This window comes from Typha angustifolia, chromosome 10, assembly GCF_048772165.1.
Source record: "Typha angustifolia cultivar Huaian chromosome 10, ASM4877216v1, whole genome shotgun sequence".
NCBI lineage: Eukaryota > Viridiplantae > Streptophyta > Magnoliopsida > Poales > Typhaceae > Typha > Typha angustifolia.
The window spans coordinates 1,592,312-1,614,887 of NC_133248.1; the positions used below are offsets into that span (position 1 = coordinate 1,592,312).

Below are 22,576 nucleotides of genomic sequence, written 5' to 3' on the forward strand. Positions count from 1 at the left end.
TAATAATTGATAAATATAAAAATATTAGATAGGAGAGGAAGATAAAGAGAAGTATGTATTAATATATTAATATATGGATAAGTCTAAATGATTGTTTACTTATAATATAATTTATTCTTATTCCGCAAGTAAACAAAAAGTAATATGACCGTATCATTATATCTATCTAATAAGTAATATCTTCTTGTCCTTCTCTATTCATTTTTAAACTCCATAACCATAAATTGTACATAATAGATTCAACAATAATTATTAGTCTATTCTTATTTCACAAGTAAACGGAAGATAACCAAGTAAGCAAGTAAGTTATAGGTTGCTCAACACTTTCCTAACACCTACCTAATAAGTAATATCTTATTCTCTTCTCTATTAATTTTTAAACTCTATAAACATAAAAATAGATTCTAACACTACTACTACTAATGACATTGCTCGCGACCTTATACCAAAATAAGCTTATTTTTATTCCACAAGCGAAAAATGAAGTTGGTGGGCAACTAGTAAGTTGTAGTTTGCTCTACACTTTCCAAACACCCACCTAACGAGGAAAATCTTCTTTCTCCTTCTCTATTCATTTTTAAACTCCTGGCCATGGAGTGCATAGATAATGGATTCAACAACACTACTGATACTAGTAATGGCATTGCTCATGGGGCTATCAACTCAAGCTACTCCTGGGAACACCATGGATAACTATCATGAGGAGTGTGTTATTGGGTGTCTTGAGGAACTCAAAGGGTGCTTGAGGTTTAATGGATGCAGTAGGAGATCACTGGGCTCTGGGGAGGGAGAGTGCAGCAAAGCCTGTGAGAGTGAGTTCTTTGGGTGCACTGATGTTTGTTAGCAGTCATATTTGGTATTCAGAGATGCCCAAAGGTGTTTGTTGAAATGCAAATAATGATTTTAACTCTTTGGCAGTGTGATGATGTTTACTTCTCATGAATAAGAATGAAGTGTGATCTTTTTATATTTGTTCTTGATTTACTTGGCTTATTTATGCTCCTGAGCTTATCATGGTTCTTCTCACCTTTCTTATCTAAGAGAAATGGAGAAAGAGAAGTTGATCTGGTACTCAGTTGTAGAAGAATTCTATATTAGAGAAGATGATGGAATAAAAAAAGGGAAACAGAAACAAATTTAAGTTTAAGAAAACTAGGGTCTTTTTTCCTTCATGTATGTCATATATGTCATTTATTTGTATGCCACTACTATACATAGATACTTTTATTGTTATTTTTGAAATTAATTCTCATTAATTTAATAGAAAAGAAAAATACTCTTCATAAAGAGAAACTTATGAAACTTATAACAAGAATATTTGTATTTTTTTTATTTATAATTATCATAGTAAAAGAAAAGGATATAAATATTTGTTTCAAAACTAATTTGAAAGATTTAAAAATTCCAGTAGAAATTATGTTATTTTAATTTCAGAACTGTAAAAGAAAATATTAAACTAAAAAAGTCTACATAGTGTGTCATCTCTCTCCCACTAAATCAAATAAATTAAAAATAGTCAGCAATGTTGAGAGTGGGATTTGAACCCACGCCCTTTCGGACCAGAACCTTAATCTGGCGCCTTAGACCAACTCGGCCATCTCAACACTTGTGTTATTTTTAACAAATATTTCTATATTAATAAGTCAGGACTTCTAAATTCTAACCTTATTTTAAAATTGATTTCGATTTCAAATCAATTCCTTTATTTGGAAAACCATGGAATTTAAAGCTACAATGATCATTTTAAATTGTGTTAGGTTACTGTCGAAGGTTGTTAGATCTTTAGTGACTATTTTCATAGTAGTTAAATTATTTATTAACAATTCTTATCTTTTATACCGATAGAATGATCATCCACCTTAGTTATCCTTACTATGTCTCCGATAAAAATTAAAAAAAAAGGATAGAAAAAAAATAAAAATAAATAGACTTGTTTGGAATGAATGAAGTGCCTTCAAATTTTATAGTGCAAATAGTTAGGAGAGAATGAGAGAATTAAAAAAAAAAGGATTCAAATTATATAACTCCAAGTAAACTAATATTTTCGATCATATCAACAAATGAGTGTAAAGTTTAATCATTTGATAGAGTAGTGAAAGAGAAAGAAAAACTGTTTGAATTATTTGTCAATTCTTTTAATCATCAAAATAGTTGGTGGCATGCCTTAAACTATCTCTCAAAACTAATGACCTTTCATTTTGAAAGATTGAACTAAATATTTTAAAAAAATATAATAAAAGAAGAATGAAAGTGTAGCAATCCAATGTGATGGCATGATGAGAACAAGTTAGCTATACCTAACCTTAATCTCAATATTAAATGCCCTTGCAAGAATGAAGGCATTGATAATATTATATCCTAATTAATTTTAATAAAAAATTTGCTGAAAAGTTGGTGAGGTTATGTGTCATTAATGCATTGCACTATTAGTAAATCATACTTCTAATTTGATACCCTTTGTCTAATCCCCAACATTGACTCCATTATCTTCATACTTAGTTGGAATCTTGGACCTTAACCAAGTTTCATATTCCATAGTAGGATAATTCTTTTGTCTAGTTCCAATTGGTTATTGACTCATTCTAATGCTAATTTATACTTTGTCTTACTTCAAACTCAAGCATTTAACTCCTCTTACAGGCTTGCATTATCAACGGATTGATTGGGATACACCGAGTACTCTAAAAACTTAAACCGTTAGTGAATAATTTTTATCTTTTATATTGTAAATATTTTTAAACTTGATATTTAAAAGCAAATGGATGACAATTAAATATAGAAAAGATAAGAAACCAATTGACTTAGTAATTTTTTTCTATGCACTACCTAACCCTAGATAACGTCTTAAACTTGCCATAATTAAATTAATCTCTCTTCCTGTCTTCCTTGGCTGGGGTTGGGTGCCCATTGAGAATGATAGGTTGAGCAAAAAATGGATCATAATGGAATATAGTAATTCCCAAATGCTTTTCAGTATCATTCCCTCGAGATGCCAAGAGTTTACTTGATTCAAATCGAAATAGTTTAACACTGGAACACATTATATAAATATTCAAAGAAGAACATAGAATTTGATTGCAAATTGGATCTCAACAACTTTTTGGTCAGAGAGTCTCCACGGTGATATCTTTGTTTAACGTCAAATTAGCGAATCATGTTCTTCCAATTATATCATTTCTTTTTAACACATTCATTATTTCTTCGGACAAATCCAAATCAAATTTTACCGCGGTGTGATTACACTTACGCGAGGCGATGAGAAGAGATAGAATGCCTTCGGCATTACTATTTAGCAAATACATCAATAGGTAATACTAAGATTTACCCTTATAATTACTCATGTATTACTGTATATATGAGAGATACCCACCATCTTCTTATACAATATAAAACCTATTTATTCTATATACTCGTATATACTTGGAGAAGAAATCAAACTCATAACCTCTGTCACGCAACTGGACAATAGTCGACATGGTCAAGAGAAACTCAAATTTTAGTCCAATAGTATTGAGAGTAGGTAGAGTTTAATCGATTCACCAAAATAAATTTGGAATTGGTAAGCCAAAATGTGGGCCCATCCAATGATCTCGATCTCGTTAGGCCGTCCCCTTCTCGGCCTATAAATAGTCGCCATCTTCTTCCTCGTTGTCTCACCACTCAGCTCGCTCTCCTCTACCTTTGATCTCTCTACCTAGTGCTTGTTCTCTGTGATCAACTAGTAAATCTAAGCTAGATTAACTTTGATCTCGGAGATCGATCATGTCGAAGAGCGTCGAAGAGATGAGGAAGGCTTCGAGGGCCGAGGGTCCCGCGACGGTGCTCGCCATCGGCACCGCCGCGCCGCCGAACGTCGTCTACCAAGCCGACTACCCGGACTACTACTTTAGGATCACAAACAGCGAGCACCTCACAGATCTCAAGAGAAAGTTTAAGAGAGTGTGTAAGTATTTGTTATATATATATATATATATATATATATGTTACTAGTTACTAGTACGTACTAATAGTAATTATATATGCCATCTTAATTTGCTAACTCTCAGCATGGTAATTAACCATGTAATTAACTTTAAAAAATTTATTCAAGAGTATGAAGATCATTTTATATAGATATATATATTTATAGTTAAATTAACTCATGTATATGATAATCGACGATGGACGCAGGCGAGAAGACGACGATCCGAAAGCGCCACTTACACTTAACGGAGGAGGTCCTCAAAGAGAACCCCAACATGTCTGCCTACATGGCTACCTCTCTCGACGCTCGGCAGGCCATCGTCACCGCCGCAGTCCCCAAGCTCGGCGAGTCGGCGGCTGTCGCGGCCATCAAGGAGTGGGACCAGCCGAAGTCCTCCATCACTCACCTCGTCTTCTGCACCACCGCTGGCGTCGACATGCCCGGCGCCGACTACCACCTCGCGCGCCTCCTCGGCCTCCGCCCCTCCGTCAACCGCGTCATGCTCTACGAGCAGGGCTGCTTCGCCGGCGGCACGGTCCTCCGGGTGGCCAAGGACCTCGCCGAGAACAACCGCGGCGCCCGCGTCCTCGTCGTCTGCTGCGAGATCACTGCCATCACATTCCGCGGGCCCTCCGAGGAAAACATCGATAGCCTCGTCGGCCAGGCCCTTTTCGGGGACGGCGCTGCCGCCCTGATAGTCGGCGCCGACCCGGACCTCTCTATCGAACGCCCCCTATTCCAAATAGTCTCCGCAGGCCAGACCATAGTGCCGGACTCCGCAGGTGCCATTATCGGGAACCTGACGGAGGCCGGCTTGACCTTACACCTTATCAGGGATGTCCCCGGCCTGATCGCCAGGAACATCGAGAAGTGCTTAACGGCGGCGTTGGCCCCGCTCGGAATCGATGACTGGAACTCCGTATTCTGGGTGGCGCACCCGGGGGGCCCGGCCATACTCGACCGGGTGGAAGAGGAGGCGAGGCTGAAAAAGGAGAAGTTGCAGGCGACCAGGAAGATACTGTCCGAGTACGGCAACTTGTCGAGCGCCTGCGTGCTGTTCATCCTCGACGAGGTAAGGCGGCGGTCGGCCGAGGATGGATTGGCCACCACAGGGGAAGGGTTGGAGTACGGCGTGCTCTTTGGCTTTGGCCCCGGGCTGACCGTTGAGACCGTTGTTTTGCGAGCCATGCCCATGATTTGAATTTTAATTATTGTGTCTGTGTGTGTTTATTCACATTAATTACTTGCTTCTCTCTCTCTCTCTCTATACTATTTGTATGTATATGTTGTGAGTCTGCTGATATGTTGTTGTAGTTTTATTGTCAGCATAAATAAATGTTATGCAATTGTATTTGGTTTTGTTGTAAGGAAATTGGGCTATTTGCACAATCTCTTTTTATACTTTTACTAATGGCAAAAATAATTTTGTGTGTATCTTTTATGTAAATTATTTACAATCCGTTATAAAAAAATATACATTATATCTTCTCACTCTTTGCATAATTTCTCATATTTAGAAGAGATATAAGCATATATTGCATACTTAATGTGGTAGACTTTTAATGCTTAGTAAAATTTTAGCACTTTTAATGCAAGAAGTTGGGCCGTCAAAATAATCAAGCAACTTGAATTCAACTTGAGCTCGACTGAAATCAAACGAGCCGAGTTTAAAGTAAAATGTTAGGCTCAAAATTGCTAATGAAATTTTTTAAAATATCATAATTGTTACTAAAATATTTTGACTCTTTTAGAATTGCTATTATAATTTATATTTAATGGAACATTCCTAATAGATTGTTGTTAAAGTTAACAAACACATATAGATGACTGAAACCTTCCTTTTTCTTTCTTGAAGTTTAGAGCGTAAACTATTTGTCAACAATTTTTTTCTTGCATGAAAGAAGATATTTTTCCTTATGCTATGATGTTGGGTAAAATATTGGATACCTTTTGATCCATTTTATTATTTATACAAAAGAAAATTGAATCTTTTTAAATCTAAGTTCAGTTTTAATCAAATTTAGCTAATGGAATGACATTTTGAAAAGAGTTCAAAGATTTCGATGATAATTATAAAATTTTAAAAATTGTAATGATACTTGTGATATTTTGATGAAAGTTTCCAGTGACAATTATGTAAGACTCTCTAATTTATATTATGAATAATTTGTGGCCATGGCTTATCTTAGCTTTAATCACACCTTATTTAACTTAAACTTGATCCAATCGGGTTGAATAAGACTTGCACTATTCTTGAATTGAGCTTATTTAAGGCTTGACTTTGAATTAGGCTTAAATTAAGCTCGGATAAAGTATGTTTGAATCTGACTCGTTTAAAACTCGAGCTTGAATGAGGCTCGACTAGAAATTAAGTGAGCTGAGCCTGAACACTCAAGCTAATTAGCTCGACTCATTTACTCGTTATCAAAGTTGAGAGTAAACGCTGATCTGATCAGTGCTTTTATTTAAAAAATCGTTGAACATCGCAGCAATTTACTAAAAAAAAAAAGATACACATAAAATACTGAAAAAATAAACATTTTATTATTAAAAACACTACACGAGAAACATATATATAAAAATTATAAGGAAAAAAAAATTATAATGCTATAACTTTGTACTCGGTTATTCATTTTAGTCATTGAATATGTCGTTGTGAAGATATAGAAGAATTTTATAAGTTGGAATCACATAGCAATTCTCCGAAGTTAACTGTGCTCAGAATCGCAAAAGAAAGACCGTAGCTTTTCTAAATTTTACTTTGAATTTTTTTTTTCAGTTCTTTCTGATAAAACACTCAACTCTTTAGAGTTTTCTACATATAAAACGCTAAATTGTTGACCGTTTTATAAAATATACTTCTCGGCATTTCCATCCAAAGGTAAAACACTGAATTTATCAGCATTTTACCTAGGGGCTACAGTACCACAGACCCATTGTAATATTAAGTTTGAGAGGTAATCTAGTTAGGCAAATAAAATATAAAAGACGTAACTATAAGCGGGTGCAGAAGCTAGTCTTACGTGAAGGAGATCATAAGAGAGGATGTTACTCTACTTGCTGCTCAAGAGGAGTAGGTTGCAGGTGATGAGTTTGTGAAGTACTACTAAGATATTTGGTCCAAAGTGTGTTGCAGACTTGCAGTATCTTCCTCATGTTTCCGAACGTTTTTAAATTCACATTTGAATCTTCAATAATACTTCGGTATTATCGACCTTTTTAACCATAGATATATATATAATTAAGATATACAAGTTGAAAAAAACCCTCATATAAGCAAAAAATCTCAAACATCCTTGATCATTAGGGGAGAGAGATGAGAAAGATTACAGTAGAGTTGGATGCTAGAGCTGTGGTATATACAATTAATGGAAGATTAGTTTGGCCACCCTAATGTTAAGCAGTTGCTTAGAGACATCTAGTGGAAGTCAATTAATCTAGTTTGCTCATCTGATAAGGGAACTGTATCTTCTAGCCATATTGGCTTAACTTTTAAAAGAAAATGCCAATTATAAAACATTAGTAGCTTTATACATACGTCGAATGCGGAAAAGAAATTTAGAAGAAGAAGAAAAAGAAGGTGTTACGAACCAAATCTAGACCGATCCGGATGTAAAAAAATTATAAAAATTTAGGTGGAGATAGTCTCGTGAGTTAGGATCCTAATGGCTCTGGTTTCACCTAAATCGGAGGTCGGGATAAAAAGTTAAAAAATAAAATAGTAAAGATAGGTCAGAAAGGGCAGAACGGTGAATATTCCACGTTGCGGCGGTCGCCGTAGGGTGGCAAACGACTAAGGATAGTGGTGGACTGCCGTATTATAGGATGGTTGCTGATGGTTGCTGGAGGTAGAAGGTGGCTAGGATTTGGAAGCTTTGGAGGATCTACGGCTATGATCTACCCCTAGAAAGACAAAAACGATCTAACGACTACGATAAAATGATAAATACAGTAATAAAAAAAATAACTCAATTAATTCTCAATGCTTGGATACTTAGATTTTTGGATTCTTGGATTCTTAATAAAGAAGGTCTGCTCCTCTATATATAGAGGTGGGGTACAATGAGTCCTACTCGGATTTAGCACTAAAGATTAACACGGCTCGAATTAAGACTTGTCTTAAAGACTTACTTGACTTAATTAGATGTGCCTTAAGAGCTGCCGTGACTTATTTGAACTTGCCTTAAGGGCTATCATGACTTATTTTGACTTGTCTTAATGGCTCACATTACTAGATTTGTCTAAAAGTTTTACATCATGAAATAATTAAAAGATAAATAGATTCAACTCCACTTGACTTGATTTAACATTCGTGATCGGATCGTAACAAGAAGAAGAAAAAGAATTGTATGCATGCAGATTGCTCAAGGGAGACATATAACTCGTGGTTGATGGTACCTATACTAATAGATTTCACACAATTTACAGATAACTAAAGGTAGAAAGCTATCTTCCTGACATGAGGTTGACTAGCCCTTGGTTGTCGTATAAGGTGCCTATGTCCCAGTCTTCGGTGCTTGAGGATAGTGTCATCAGTGCGACGACGATAGATCTCATGCTTGGCCTCAACTGCGGATTCTCACTTGTGCAGCCCTTGGCAAGCATGGCCATCTGGAATGAAGAATAGCCAAACAGTAATTCAGCTGAACGAAATTTGCTAAATAAGATGAAGTATAATATATAGAGTATTCTGACCTTTAGAACTGAGTCAAGTGGATAATCATCACCAAGCCTAGGATCAATTAGCTTCTGGAGATTTTCCTTTGGATCAGGTTCATTAAGAGCATCCTCAAACTGTAGCATTCAAGATAGAAACAAAATATTACTAGAGATGAAATTGTCTGTGAAACACATCAGAGAGCTGAGAATGTACATGTTAAAAGTTAAAGAAAAATATGATGAGTGGGAAAGAGAGAGAGAGAGAGAGAGAGTTTTAATTCTAAATTGCCAAGTTTCAAACTAAAGATAATCTAAATACCTTGAAGATGCAAGTAACTGATGATCCTATCTTGTGTTACTGTTTTACCTCAATTTGACAAAAAATGGTGTAGCTGAAGCTTATACATTTAACTATAAGTTAGCTTGTATATACCAAATGAATGTGAACAAGTTATGATCTAGACATCCTTGAATGCACAAAATAAGATTCAGCTGATTACATAATTCGCTAGATAAGTAGATAGGTCAAGTAAGTATGTTGCATCTTGCTCTTTGAAGCACGTGATCTCTGTCTGCATAGGCATTTCACACATTGAAGATCATGTCCTGTAAATAACTGGTATTTGCAGAAGATAAGTGAACAAAAGGGGCCACATTTGGAGGTACAGCAAACTAACGGATTATTCAATTTGACTATCAGAAAGAAATTAGTGTGAGAAACAACTAATCATTTAACTGCAGTACTATATATAGACTAAGAAGGGACTTCATAGTAGAAAATAATCAGGAGATACCAGGGCAACCAAACCCTTCGTTTCTCCAGTGGATTCATCCATCTTGACAATAGCTTCTTTAGCTGAAATGAGTTCAAAAAGGACAACACCAAAAGCATAGACATCCACCTTAGGAGAGACATCACCATATTGGGCATACCTGCAAGTGAAATTCTTATAAAGTCATGTTTAAACTTCATTAGCAATCAGCACAGCATGTGCAAATTGCAAGATAAAAACTAAGCAAGCAAGAGCTTTGCTTTCCTCGGATTTAGAACAATTTTAATTAGTCAAATTTTGGTTTATATTCTTATGTCTAAGTCAGGAGTCAAGATCAGCAGCTTTCTTTTTCAAACAAAAGTAGAAACTATAAAGTATATTATATAGTATTTTAACATGCCAACTCTATTAGAATCTTTTACCCTTCAGTGAGGTTTATTTCATACAATACTTGTGATAAATGTATGCAAGCATGTGGGGGGAGAGAGAGGGATCACTTCTTACTCTGGAGGCATGTAACCAAATGTACCAACTAGCCGTGTTGGTAGAGATGTACTTCCAACTTCCGTAAGTTTTGTTAATCCAAAATCTGCAACCTGCAGGATAGGATAGGATAGGATGATCTTATATTAAGAACAAGAACAATAGGACTACTGGTTATTAGTTAGATGGGTGATGATTACCTTCCCACGGAAATTTTTATCTATCAAAATGTTTGCTGATTTAATATCACGATGTATATATACGGGAACTGTATGTTCATGTATATACTCAAGACCCCTAGCTGAATCAAGAGCAATTTGCACTCTAGATGCCCATGACAGGGGATCCCAAGCTGAAACCAAATATACAAGTTAATATAGAACATCTAGGAAGACAAATAACACATAGTTATGCCTTTAAATTTAGGGTTCTAATTAAATATCTTACCTGACCCACGCAAACGTTGGCTTAAATTACCATTCTCGATGTATTCATATACAAGGAATAGAGAACCTTCAATACAGTACCCTATCAAGCGCAGCTGTACAGAAGTTGTAAATAATATGTTAAATGTATTCAAGTAAATCTTCCTTGAGCTAATTGTTATAACTAAAAGTCATTTTCTATCAACTAACTTTGGCTGCAGAGAATTTGCACTATGTCAATCTTTTAGAAAAAAAATTGATAAATTTCTTTCATAAGTAAGATATCAGATAAGAAAGTCTTTGTATTATCATGTGCCTCTAAAAACAACAAATATTCTAGACCACAATGGAACTTCCAAATATAGAACATAGATAAGGAGGCAAGATCAAAGTCCAAAAAAAATATGACAAACTAACTTACCAAATTCAAGTGATGAACATTTGTTAAAATTTTTAATTCGGCAAGAAATTCTTTCGATGCCTGCATATCCATTTTCTTGATAGCAGCTCTCTACAGGAAAAAGGTACCAACACTTAATGAACAAATAAAGAGTCATCTCTAAAAGAAAGAAAGAGGAGTACTAAATTGAAATGCCAGCAAAGATTCACATTTTAAGAAATTGCTGAGTTCAACAAAAAATATGAATGGTTGGACTAAAGTAATGCACGCTTAAAGAAAAGTAACACCTTTCAAATAGAAGAGATATACTACAGCAGCTCCTTGCCACACATTCCTCTTTCTATAACAAAGCCTTATATTAATTAGGACAAAGAAAAGAGTAAAAGTTCTCTGTAATGGAACCTCTGGAAGATTTGCAACCTGAAATTTTATACAGAAAACTAAAACAATATAGCAGCAACACAGATATTGTTAAGGGATATCAATTAGTGGATGAACTGAATGAGCTAGAAGCAAAGAGAAACTTGGCAAAACCTCTTTGGGAAGAACTATTAAGGTTACATTTGATAACAATTGTAGGTAACTAAAGGTACGAATAATTACTATTTCACAACCAACAAAATATGTAAGCCCTGTTAATTTTGGTAATTTGGGAAGGATAAGAACTTTAATTACTTCTTCTGGAGTATAAGTTGATGAGCATGTTGGATATGAAAGGTAACAATTCCAATAACATGCACCAAAAGTAAAGCAAACTGAAGACACTTCTTGTGAGCTTTGAAGATGGACTCAGCCTTCAAAAAGACTTCAAAGTTAATAGAACTTCTATTGTTCTAGAACTAGAAGGATAATAAATGATAACTATAGATGTTCTAACACTATCTTTGAAGAGAAATGTAGGGAAGGAATGGTTTACATTTCCAGAAAATTGCTAAAAGAATATCGCAAATAAGATCTCCAAATTCTTTTAACACGTCAACTGGAATGGAAAACTTCCACGTTGGAGAAGATCATCAGACTGCAGCACTTCTTGTGCCAGATATTCAAAGTTCTTGATACAAATTCCATAGGTTTATTATCTCTGGTTAATCATATCTGGTTGAAAGTCTATAGTAAAAATAAATAAATAAATAAAGGGTCTTGGAAGTGATTCACATAAGTAACTAATTGTAACCATAGAAATTGAACTTCATCATCTATAACAATGATAATTATGGTGCATCTGACCTCTCCTCTAAGCTCTGCATAATAAACGGATCCAAAACCACCTTGGCCAATTTTATTAGCCAAGCTGAAATCATCTGTAGCCGTAGAAAGTTCTTCATAGGAGAATTCTACTGATTTATTAACTGTAAGGCCCCCAGGTGGGTTTATACTGCCACCTTGAGGAGTTGGAGATAGACTTTTATCATTGAAAGCTGTAGTACCTACATCAAACAAGGTATAATTCATCAGAAGAAAGCCGCATAAATCAACTGTCAGCATAAAAAGAAAAGTAGAATCAAAGTCCATGTCCTAACATAGTGATCATTTATTGACATGACTTTGTTTTCATTTAATGAGATAAAAACTACTATCCTTCAGAAATCAATTTTTCCTTTCCACAATATGGATTCTTGCAGACAAGGTGGCCTTGGGTGTTCACAAACCCAATTACAAGTTAAATAGTAACTACCCATTTCATCCAACCTGTGTAATTTCATAACTACCACTGAATTGAAGGAAAAAAGAGACCACTACTAAAAGATAACTCAAGGTTATAATGTTTTAACTTATATACATTGGAATAGAAGTGAAATAAGAAGCTTGCAAGTTGCAAGTAATCTCAATATCTTGAGGACTTTCCCAAGCAAGAAATTATTGCAAAACCCATGCTTTATAAAGATATAACAAGCAAAGTTGCTCAAGAAAAGATGGTCTGAGAACCTAAAAGGAGAAAACCTACACATCAAAAATAGCCGGGACTGAAGTTTATTCAAATTTCCAGCAACTATTATCTCTCAAAAATTTATTAGACATTCAAAAGAGTTGATCAGAAGGGAAATCCGATCAATATAGGGAACTATGCTCATCTCTCGGGGTGGTATAAGCTAAAGAAACAATTGAAACATAATCTCAGTGGAGTGTATAGTTTAATGCATAGGCCACAAAGAATGTCAGACAATTAATCAGATTATCCACCTTAAAGTAAAGTTCATATCTACCTTATAGCTGTACAATGGGTCCTACAGGAAATAAAGCAGTACAGTTAAAATATCAATACCACAAATACTCAACAAAGACAACCAACAATGATGACTACTAAATTGTTTACTTTAGTTTTCGAGAGAAGTTCATCTAGAGACATTTGTAGGCTTATTTTGAAAAAACATTCCTCTGTGCCAATTGTACAGTCTTTTGCATACTATATTATCTAAAAGCATAAAGAAATACAATGTGCCCCTTAATTTAACCTGACTCTAGTAAAAGTTAATAACTTAATATGAATAACAGACTGGATGTCATGAAGTCTCTAAATTGTTAAGCACATTGATTTGACAATTTACTGAAGTGGATTACATTTGCAGGTGCAAACTTAAGATAAATCACAATGAGATATTATCATTACCATGCAGAAGGGAGTTATCTACAGAAGGTGTTGAAAGAAATAGAGCCCTCCTTGCTTTCTTTTTCCTATAATAGACAATATATAAACTGATGGCAAGTATTAGGATAATTGCTCCAGCTATTATTCCTGCGATAGCTCCTCCAGATATTCCTTTTCCTAATGAACATCAACAAACATAAGTTAAAGATCACACCTGAGTAAAGGAATCCACCTTGTTTGTCTCTCCTATCATTCATGTCATGATGTGATCAATTCTATTATAGAAGCACCATCAGCAAAGAAAAAGCAGAAAACACCACCTGTGCTGCAAAAGGTGATAGTAGAATATCATTGCACAGACTTGAACAGAAAACAATCTGAATCCAACAAGTAAGAAGAACCACAAATATTTACCTTGATGAAAGAGGGCGATAGCTCCCATTTAGATCTGAGGGCAAAAAACAAACCAGTAAATAATCATTGAACAATGAACACACCATATTTTAGAAGCTAATATAAGTATATAGCAAGGTCTCATACGAAAAATACCATCATGATAAGCTGCAAAGTGCAAACAATAAAAGAACCATATTTAAAACAAGCAACATAACTGAAATTTGTCATGCCAGAGAAACAGCACAAAACAGAGGATCGCAGTGCATTAATATGTGACACTAAAAAGGGACTGTTATACATTTATATTTGCTCACAGAGGATCTTGTGCTCACCTTATTCAAGTCAACGGATCATGAAATTTGCATTTGTCACTCATATCATGAACCTTATTACATATAAAGGCCATCTATTGCATAGGCCAAAAGTGTAAATAGCAAATTAAAGTATAAAAGAAACTCTCATTCAATATGACACATGTATAAAGTATAAACTAGCTGTGGGTTTCAAACATGCATAAGTTCTCCTCGGGGACCAAGGAACTGTATCTTTGTTAATAAACGGGCATGCAGATAGATGCAACATAGAGCAAGATTCACTTAGGTAAACCAAGAAAGAAGGGGAAAGAACTCTCATACAAGAAAACAGAAAGAATAAGAAGAAACTCGGGATCTATATTTCATGCTATCTAGAGAAAAACAAATCAGAAAAGGAATGGAAGCAATCTGGTGAAGGAATTTGACTGGGAATGCGGTTATCAACCATGTAATTATGAAAGCTCTTTCAATCTACTCTCCAGCTATCAAAAGTCAATAAAATAGACTTACAAATTGAATGATTGGAGAACTAAATTTGATGAGACTCTGGCAACACGAAATATGATAAGCAAGCCAATAATAGAATTTTCCATTTTGTGTCATTAATGAAGCTTTATCTGCCACAAGTACAACATACTACTTTGCTGCTTTAGTGATGCCTTATCGCAATTCCCAATTGCTCAGATTTCTAAGAAACCAAACCAATCCAAAATGAATCACCTTTTCCATCTTCCTTTAATTAAATTGTATTACATAACCATCATGTATACAGAAGAAACAATCTGGAATCCTAGGCAACAATAACAGCCAAATACTACATATCATTGGGCTAGATCAAATATTATTTCAAAATCACCTTATTTTGCATTAAAAGAAAAAACTCACCTTTGGTGGGAATAAACACAATTCCCTTCCCAGCACTGAAATTGACCCCAGGATTATAACTCTGCAGCAAATACTGCTGAGTCGAGAAATTGTACTCCGCCGACACCGAGGAGAGATTCTCGTCCTGCCGGAGCGGGTAGGTCACAAACAACCCATAATCCTCCGACACCGACGAATTCCCACACGAGCAATTTACTGTGACGTTAAGCACTGCCCCGAGTGGAATATTATTCTCCGAGTAGTTATTGACCTTGGCGAGCCAGGCGGCGGTGGTGAGGTTGGCGTAGTAGTCGGCGATCTTGCCATAGGTGTCGGATTTGACGGCGGTGTACTGGAAGGTGTGGCCGAGGAAGTCGCCGTTGATGCAATCGCAGGAAAAGTTGATGTTGATGCGGGAGTAGGCCTTGACAAAGTTCACGTTCGTGATGACAGGGTTGTATGGGAAGAGCTCGGTGGCTTCCATCTGGAAGAGGCTGGAGATGTAGGAGAGATTGCGATTCGGGGAGACGTAGTAGGACCCGAGGGCGAGATCGCAGCCGCTGCGGCACTCGGATTTGGAATGGAGAACGGAGGAGAACGCGATTAGCGCAAAGAGAAGAAGGGGCATGGATCGAATCATCGTGATCTCGAGAGGTCGAGGCAACGAAACCCTAACCCTTGTTATCCTCGGGAGAATTCTTCCAACGACCCTGACCGCAGTGTTGGAGGGAGCGGAGGAAGAAGACGGAGTTGACTGGGCCACTGGCTGCGAGTTTGTCAACAGCCGACGTCGACAGGAAGGAGAGGGGCTATTCGAATTGACCACTGGTAAGGAGACACGTTAGGGAGTACAAAATCGGTATGTCGTTCCGGCGGACTAGTTGAAGCGATTCGCGCCGTCCAAACGTTGGCGGAGTCGTTTTTCTTTATCGGCTGCTGCCAAAAAAAGTGATCGCGGAGATATCTTTAAGATTCGCGCTACAGTCGTGATTCTTTTATTATCGGATCTTATAATGCCAAACCAAATCCATTTTATTGAATTTTAAGATCCATATCCATCTTAATCGGATCCGGGTCGGATATCTGGGTCCTGATACACTCCAAGTATTGTTTCGCTTCGTCAAATATTAGCAATCGAACGACACCAAAAACAAATAAATAAATTTTTGTGCCGAGCCATCTTTATACCATTTCCGAGAGATGGGGAAGAGGGGAAAAGAACGAGCAAAAGAGAGGCGTCAGCAAAGGCTTGAAGAAATCTCCAAATTAAGAGAGATTCCTTACGCTCCCTCGCAGAGGTGTGTCTCAGTTCACTTCCACATATGCCCACAACCTATTCGTTAAAATGCCCGCATAAACTTTTCCCGCTTCTTTTCCTCTCATCTCGGCGTCTTTGGTAGGTGGTGGACTTCGGACACGGTTGCCGTTGTGACGGGGGCGAATCGGGGAATTGGGTTTGAGATTGCACGGCAGTTGGCAGCCCATGGGCTGTGCGTCGTTCTCACTTCGCGAGATGCCTATCGAGGCCAAGAGGCGGCGGATGCATTGCGGGTTGAAGGACTAGATGTGGAGTCTCACCAGCTTGACGTTACGGATGCTTTGTCAGTTGAAAATTTTGGAAAATGGGTTGTTCGCACATATGGTGGAATTGATGTCCTGGTGAGGTGCTTATCTTTTCATGAATTGTTTCGTGTGTTTTTCATTTGGAGACTACATTTTCAGATAATTTAGGGGTGACAATTGAACAGAGACTATCTGTATATAGTGTTTTATCAATTTCAATCTTGTTCTTATCTGCTAGCAAAATGAATTGTATTATAATAAATATCTTCACAAGAAAGTTGTTAGAGAGATCTGCTTTAAATTGTACATTATGCATAGGTCAACTAGGATCATTCATGGAAGTTGGAGGCTTGGAGCAAGCCAGAATTCGTTGTGCAGATAGATAGTCATTATGTATGACCATTGTATTCATGACATAGATTTGGATAGGAGCAGTTGCTAGAAGGTGCACAATGTAGTAACTAGGGTTGTAAACTTGTAATCGAGTCAACCTCTAGCTTTGATTGAAACTAATTTAGAGCCTAGCCTAAGATGTCAAGCTTGAAATAATTAGATTCAATTCAAGCCCATTTCAGACTTGAGCTTAGCTCGAGCCTATCAAATGGCTTGATAAGCATATTCAAGCTTGAATCAAGCTCGAACCAAGCTTGACTTGAATCTAGCTTGAATTGAATCTTGGATTGTCTACACTAAATATAATCAAATCAAATATATAACTAAATTGAAATTTATTTAGTATTTATAATATATATTAATAAATATAATTTTAGCCTTATGAAGCTGACCTTGATCGAGCCAACTTGTTCCCAAGCTTGGCTTGAAATTAATTTTGAGCACAATCTGATTGATCAATCTTGACTCAATTTAAATTCAACTCGAGCTTGATCAAGCCTTTGTGCCGAGCTCGAGCTGGCTTGATTATTTTGATAGCCCTAGTACTAACCTAGTAATCTTAGGCATCAGAAAGAAGTACACCAAAATGTGAATTAAGCATACTTGAATTCTTCTTCTATAGGCTGAAGTGGAAGAAAGGTAACTGCATTTTCATGTTGCTATTCAATGACTATTTTATATGTGTTGTTGGCAAGAGAGATAAAGAGATTGGTGACTTCAACTTCTGAGAAATCATAAATCATACTGTACATAGCATTGCAATATGTGCATTCATATTCCATAAAAATACAAGTAGACAATTACTCTACTAGCAAGAGATAATATAGTTCGCCACGTACTAACTGTAATTGATTAGAAACTAGCCAATAGATGAAGGTGCTCTTCTTTAGAAAGGATTTGATGTGAATCAATTTTCAGTAGGCAGTTAATATAATGCTGGCAGGCTTTTAACCTAATAAATATCATTTGAGTTTCGACTTTCAAGAAGCTAATTCAAGAGATAAATATTTGGTATTTGATTATGAAATAATAGTGATATAGTAATGCATGACAACTAGTGGTTTGCTTATGTACTTATTTGTGGTCCACTGAGGGAATTAGAAATGACAAGTAGATTGCTAAATCTGGCAATTCAGTTGGCCCACTGGAACTCTGGCCAGATCTAAATCCTGTTCGAGCAATCATTGCCATTTATCTTTCAGCCCACTCTGGCCTGTCAAGCAATCTGAGTAGGCCTGGTCAAGCCAGATCAATCTTTTTGTACTCAATCAAGTCTAATGAAGAAAATCACCAAGATATCCTATAAGTTTCTCTGGGATATCAATTCTTCTGTCTTTCTTTCTCATTTTCCAATTAGCCTATTTTATTTGCTACTAAATTAAGAGTTGGAAACTGGAACAGTAAGAATGTTGATCTCTAACTCTTAGGACATGTATTCATTTTGACAGCACTTCATAAGTAATTGTAGGAAAATTTTGTAATATTGTGCAACAATTGATGTGGCAGGACATTTAGAAGATCAACTGTAAATGTTGTCTGTATGTACACATACCACAGTTATATGTAGTAGATATTGCCAGATATTTGGTTTTATTTTCAGTAGTCGATGTGGCAGGTTGTATATTGAAATCCTCCTGTGCTCATTATTTTCCATGTCAGGTGATGCAAGCTCCAAAGTTGAAATTCAAGCTGTCTTATGGGAATAAGCTGCTGAAGTCTGGCTGAGCCTAATAAATCCAATGCAACCTACTTAGCCGGATTAAGCTGATTGCGTTGGAAACCACCATTAGCTGAAAATTTGCCCACTTAACCTGGCGAACTCAACCAGTTTGAACCTACTGAATTTCTGTGCTAGCTAAAACTGATTCCAGCCAAATTGTAACTACTTGATTGAGATTGAAAGTACACCCTCAGCTATCAAACTTCCACGATTGAATGTTACGGCACTAACAAATATATATTGTAGTCACACCTGATTTAGTTGAATAAAATAATGTTGGTATCTTCTAAGATTTCATTGTGGAAAAATTCAAGAAAGGATCGTTTGCTTGGGGATAACATTGTTTGTTCAGGTCAATATAACTGAACACTCATCTTTGGATATATTAAGATAGTTGATTATGTGATAACATAGATGTACAAATTAGGTAAAATATTTAGTGCTGTCAAAGTTAAGCTAAGCGGGTACTCCTCAACTTACAGGTTCATCCTATGTAGTGGTGTCAGGTGGTTCCCTAGAATTTTCTGTCCTTTTAAGGTATGTTAATTAGTAAGTGGAAAGTTTCAAGAGATAACTTACTTTCTACTTCTAGATTTAGATCGCGCCAGCAGCTTGCGGTAGTGTACTAGAATCCTTGCCAATAAATCAATTGATCTTGGAACTAGATATTAAGATTATATTGCATTTTCCATTTTGGTCAATGATCATCAGTTGGAATAATCCACCACAAGATTACAGATTGTTTCAAGGGAAAGCTTTCAGGCATGATAACGAGTGACTAGTTTCTTATAGGAAGCATTTGATTTCTAAAATATGTGGATGGTTGACCAATGTGACTACAGCTTGAACTATATATTTCCTTTCTAGGACTTCTTTCTGAATTGAATATATTGTACTGCCTTTTCCCACTTTGAATGACTACTCGATGACGCTTATCATGTAATTTTGGTATAGCTAAAAAGCATAATAGGGAAATGGGAAATTTTTTTGACATGTTTCTCGTTGACATTTTGCATTATACATGTGCTTATCCATGCTGCAGGTAAATAATGCAGGCGTGAATTTTAATACAGGATCAGATAATTCTGTTGAATTTGCTGAAGATGTTGTCGCAACAAACTATTTTGGCACGAAACGGATGATAGAGACCATGATACCAATGATGAAACCTTCTCCTTTTGGTGCTCGCATATTAAATGTGAGCTCAAGACTGGGTAGAGCAAATGGCAGACGAAATGTAAGTTTGGAAGCATTTCTTTTTTCAGCCTATTAATATATCGATTTTGAAATTTATTAGACAGTACTTTCAATTTGGAATTGCATCTACCTGTCCTTGTCTTATTGAATGTTTGAAGTGCTATATCCGTTGACTGTTGGTGATCCGACTATTTTAGGGAAGTTCAGAATATATTGGTTTGCATGATCTTGTTTTTCTTTTGCTCCTTGCAGAGAGTGGGTGATGCTACCTTGAGAGAACAGTTGTTAAGAGAAGATTGCTTGTCTGAGGAACTGATAGATGGGATGGTTACTAAATTTCTCGAACAAGTTAAGCAAGGAAGCTGGTCATCTAGTGGATGGCCTCAGATGTTCACAGATTATTCGATATCAAAGCTGGCAGTCAATGCTTACACCCAACTTATGGCAAGAAGGCTTTCTGACAGATCAGAAGGTCAGAAAATTTATATCAATTGTTTTTGTCCAGGCTGGGTGAAGACTGCCATGACTGGTTGGGCAGGAAATATTTCAGCAGAGGAAGGTGCAGACACTGGTGTCTGGGTTGTCTTGCTACCCCATGAACCATCCATCACTGGAAAGTTTTTCGCTGAAAGACGTCAGATTAGCTTTTAAGTTGACTATTTGATTACTGAAGCCTTTCCCGCAGAAACAAGCATGAAGTCTTTGGGTGATTAATCACCCATTTGGTTTAAACAATTATGTCTGCAGAAAAAGAAGCCATGATCTTTTTTTATTCTCATTGATGAGTGATTTGGTGGCTACTTACTGCCTTGATTTGAGAACTCTGACAGTCTATAAGATTCTGGAAGAAAGACCAGTTTGCAGATCAAAATTACTTTGGTCTTCTCATCTACTCTATAACATGCTGGATTTGCAAGGCTGTTTTCTTGCAGTCAAAATTTTTACACGTCATTCTAGAGAGCACTCAAAAACATAATGGTGTGAGTGAACATCGTGTTCTGGTAAGCAAAGTGGTAATTATCGCACATAACTCTGTAATTTATAGAAGGCTATGTGCTATCACCTGTACATGATGGCATCTATTTACTTTTGATGTAAGAGGATGGATTAATTAGGGGCCTTTTCTGCATCTCTGTCACTCTAAATTTGCTTGTCATTGCAATGTAACAATGATGGTTTGTCATAGTGGATTCCATCTTTGTCCCCCCCCCCCCCCCCCCAAAAAAAAATAAAACAAAGTTCTTGATGACTACTAAATTAGCTGGAATATTGACTAGACTTTCTAGAAGCAGAAAATTAGAGCTTTGGACAGCAGAGAATGGCATGGGACAATTTCATGTATTCCTTGGATCTTCCTACCTTAAGAATCTAAGGGTCATTTATTGACAAAGATGTTAATATATGCATTGTGCATTGTCTTGTCTACTGATAATTTTATTTGACAACTTAGTGCTATGTTTGTTAAGTAATAGAAAAGGACAAGTTTGATGCAGTTTGTCCAAGATCATGGAATGCTCATCATTGGCTTAATTTGCAAATCCAGTTGTCAGGTAGCAGGACTTGATGAAAACAGCCATTTTGTCACATCAAGGGGTTCTTCTTAGTTTATTTTAACCTACCCACATGATTGATAATTAAGCAAGTCATTGCATGAAATAATTGTCCATATGTTGGTGTTCTATTACAATTGATCCTCAGAAGACATCAAGGTCGTAAAATTATTGTTTGTTCTTGTCAGGCCCCCACTAATTCTGGCCCAGGAGATGGTGGATTCTAGCTTAACTTCATTCTTGTGCCTACTTCACAGAAAAGCAACTTTGCAAACTTCAGGAATTCATTTAAAGTGAGCACAAAATTCTAATTCTTATCTTGTTATGAAGCTTGGAGTTTGGAGTTTGGAGTCTGTCCTCCTTTGACCAGGTTCTAGGTTGCATGCATGGTCTCAGAAGATGGAATAGCCTTTGTGTTTCTATTGGCTCTGCCATGTGATGGTGTTGGTAAACTGCAATCAAAACCATGTGAGGTTTTGGATGGCAGCATTCATTGGAAGGCAGCATTCAGGTGATAAGGAATCCAACACACATTAATGTGGGGGATTTAATGGGGCATAGCTCTCTGGGCAAGATCACATTGCTCATAGTACAGCTTGTCTTTGAACCTTTTTTTTTTTTTTTTTTTTGTGAGGTTGATAATATTGCATTTAAGTTGAGAAGTGGTCCTCCCTGTGATTTGGCTAGATTTTAATTTACCTCTCTGTACATCAAAATTGAGCATTTAATTCTCTATTTTCGCTTACGAAAAATATTAGCGTCAATAAACCACATTTATTCTAGCATTTGAAGTTAAGTGGTCAGAGTCTACTTTTCTGTTTTATGGAGTACCAAATAAATAATTATGTAACATGATTAGTGATGAAGATGTCTCAACTACTTGGAATAACACAACCAGAGGAGACACAGAGATTCTAAATTCTGCACCTATTTGACCATTTGGTGGCAAACCAAGGTCTGCCAAGTAGCAGGGTTGAACCTAAATCAACTCTGGTTTGCTCAAAGAAAGATGCACATTAATGTAGATGATTGAACAACATTTATCATGCCAATGATTCATTGCAATCAGCTTCAGGATGCTCTCTGTACTCTATAAATGGTGTTCCTTTTCTCCTATTTTCTGACTCATTTATGGCTGATTAGAATCTGGTAACTTCCCATTTTCTGAGATGACATACCAAAACCCTAGTTTTAACTGAGACAACTACAAACCCCAAAACTTATTTCAAGATCCTATTAACATAAAATTAACTAATAATTACTTTATATAAACCCTATTATTAAAGTT

General features: G+C 36.4%; 3 protein-coding genes and 1 non-coding gene across 4 annotated transcripts; 2 read left to right on the forward strand and 2 right to left on the reverse strand.

The window, feature by feature from the left end:
* Positions 1-1,523: 1,523 nt before the first annotated feature.
* TRNAL-AAG (transfer RNA leucine (anticodon AAG)) lies at positions 1,524-1,604 on the reverse strand. Its single transcript has one exon. It is a non-coding gene; the product is annotated as a tRNA-Leu (tRNA).
* A 2,062-nt stretch (positions 1,605-3,666) lies between these two features.
* Positions 3,667-5,351, forward strand: LOC140768734 (chalcone synthase 3-like). The gene is made up of 2 exons (XM_073109123.1): positions 3,667-3,943; positions 4,171-5,351. The coding sequence occupies exons 1-2, from the start codon at positions 3,763-3,765 to the stop codon at positions 5,163-5,165; spliced, it is 1,176 nt and encodes a 391-aa protein (XP_072965224.1). The 5' UTR covers positions 3,667-3,762; the 3' UTR covers positions 5,166-5,351.
* A 2,893-nt stretch (positions 5,352-8,244) lies between these two features.
* Positions 8,245-15,626, reverse strand: LOC140768512 (chitin elicitor receptor kinase 1-like). The gene is made up of 12 exons (XM_073108813.1): positions 14,887-15,626; positions 13,706-13,739; positions 13,609-13,616; positions 13,313-13,462; positions 11,932-12,131; positions 10,726-10,815; positions 10,327-10,420; positions 10,080-10,231; positions 9,901-9,992; positions 9,418-9,556; positions 8,660-8,758; positions 8,245-8,575 (listed from the first exon to the last, which is right to left on the reverse strand). Exons 1-12 carry the CDS (start codon positions 15,503-15,505, stop codon positions 8,411-8,413), a joined length of 1,842 nt encoding a protein of 613 aa, XP_072964914.1. The 5' UTR covers positions 15,506-15,626; the 3' UTR covers positions 8,245-8,410.
* Positions 15,627-16,010: 384 nt separating this feature from the next.
* On the forward strand, positions 16,011-20,930 carry LOC140767993 (uncharacterized). Its single transcript, XM_073108063.1, has 4 exons — positions 16,011-16,163; positions 16,266-16,524; positions 19,584-19,778; positions 19,991-20,930. Exons 1-4 carry the CDS (start codon positions 16,066-16,068, stop codon positions 20,387-20,389), a joined length of 951 nt encoding a protein of 316 aa, XP_072964164.1. The 5' UTR covers positions 16,011-16,065; the 3' UTR covers positions 20,390-20,930.
* Positions 20,931-22,576: the final 1,646 nt, after the last annotated feature.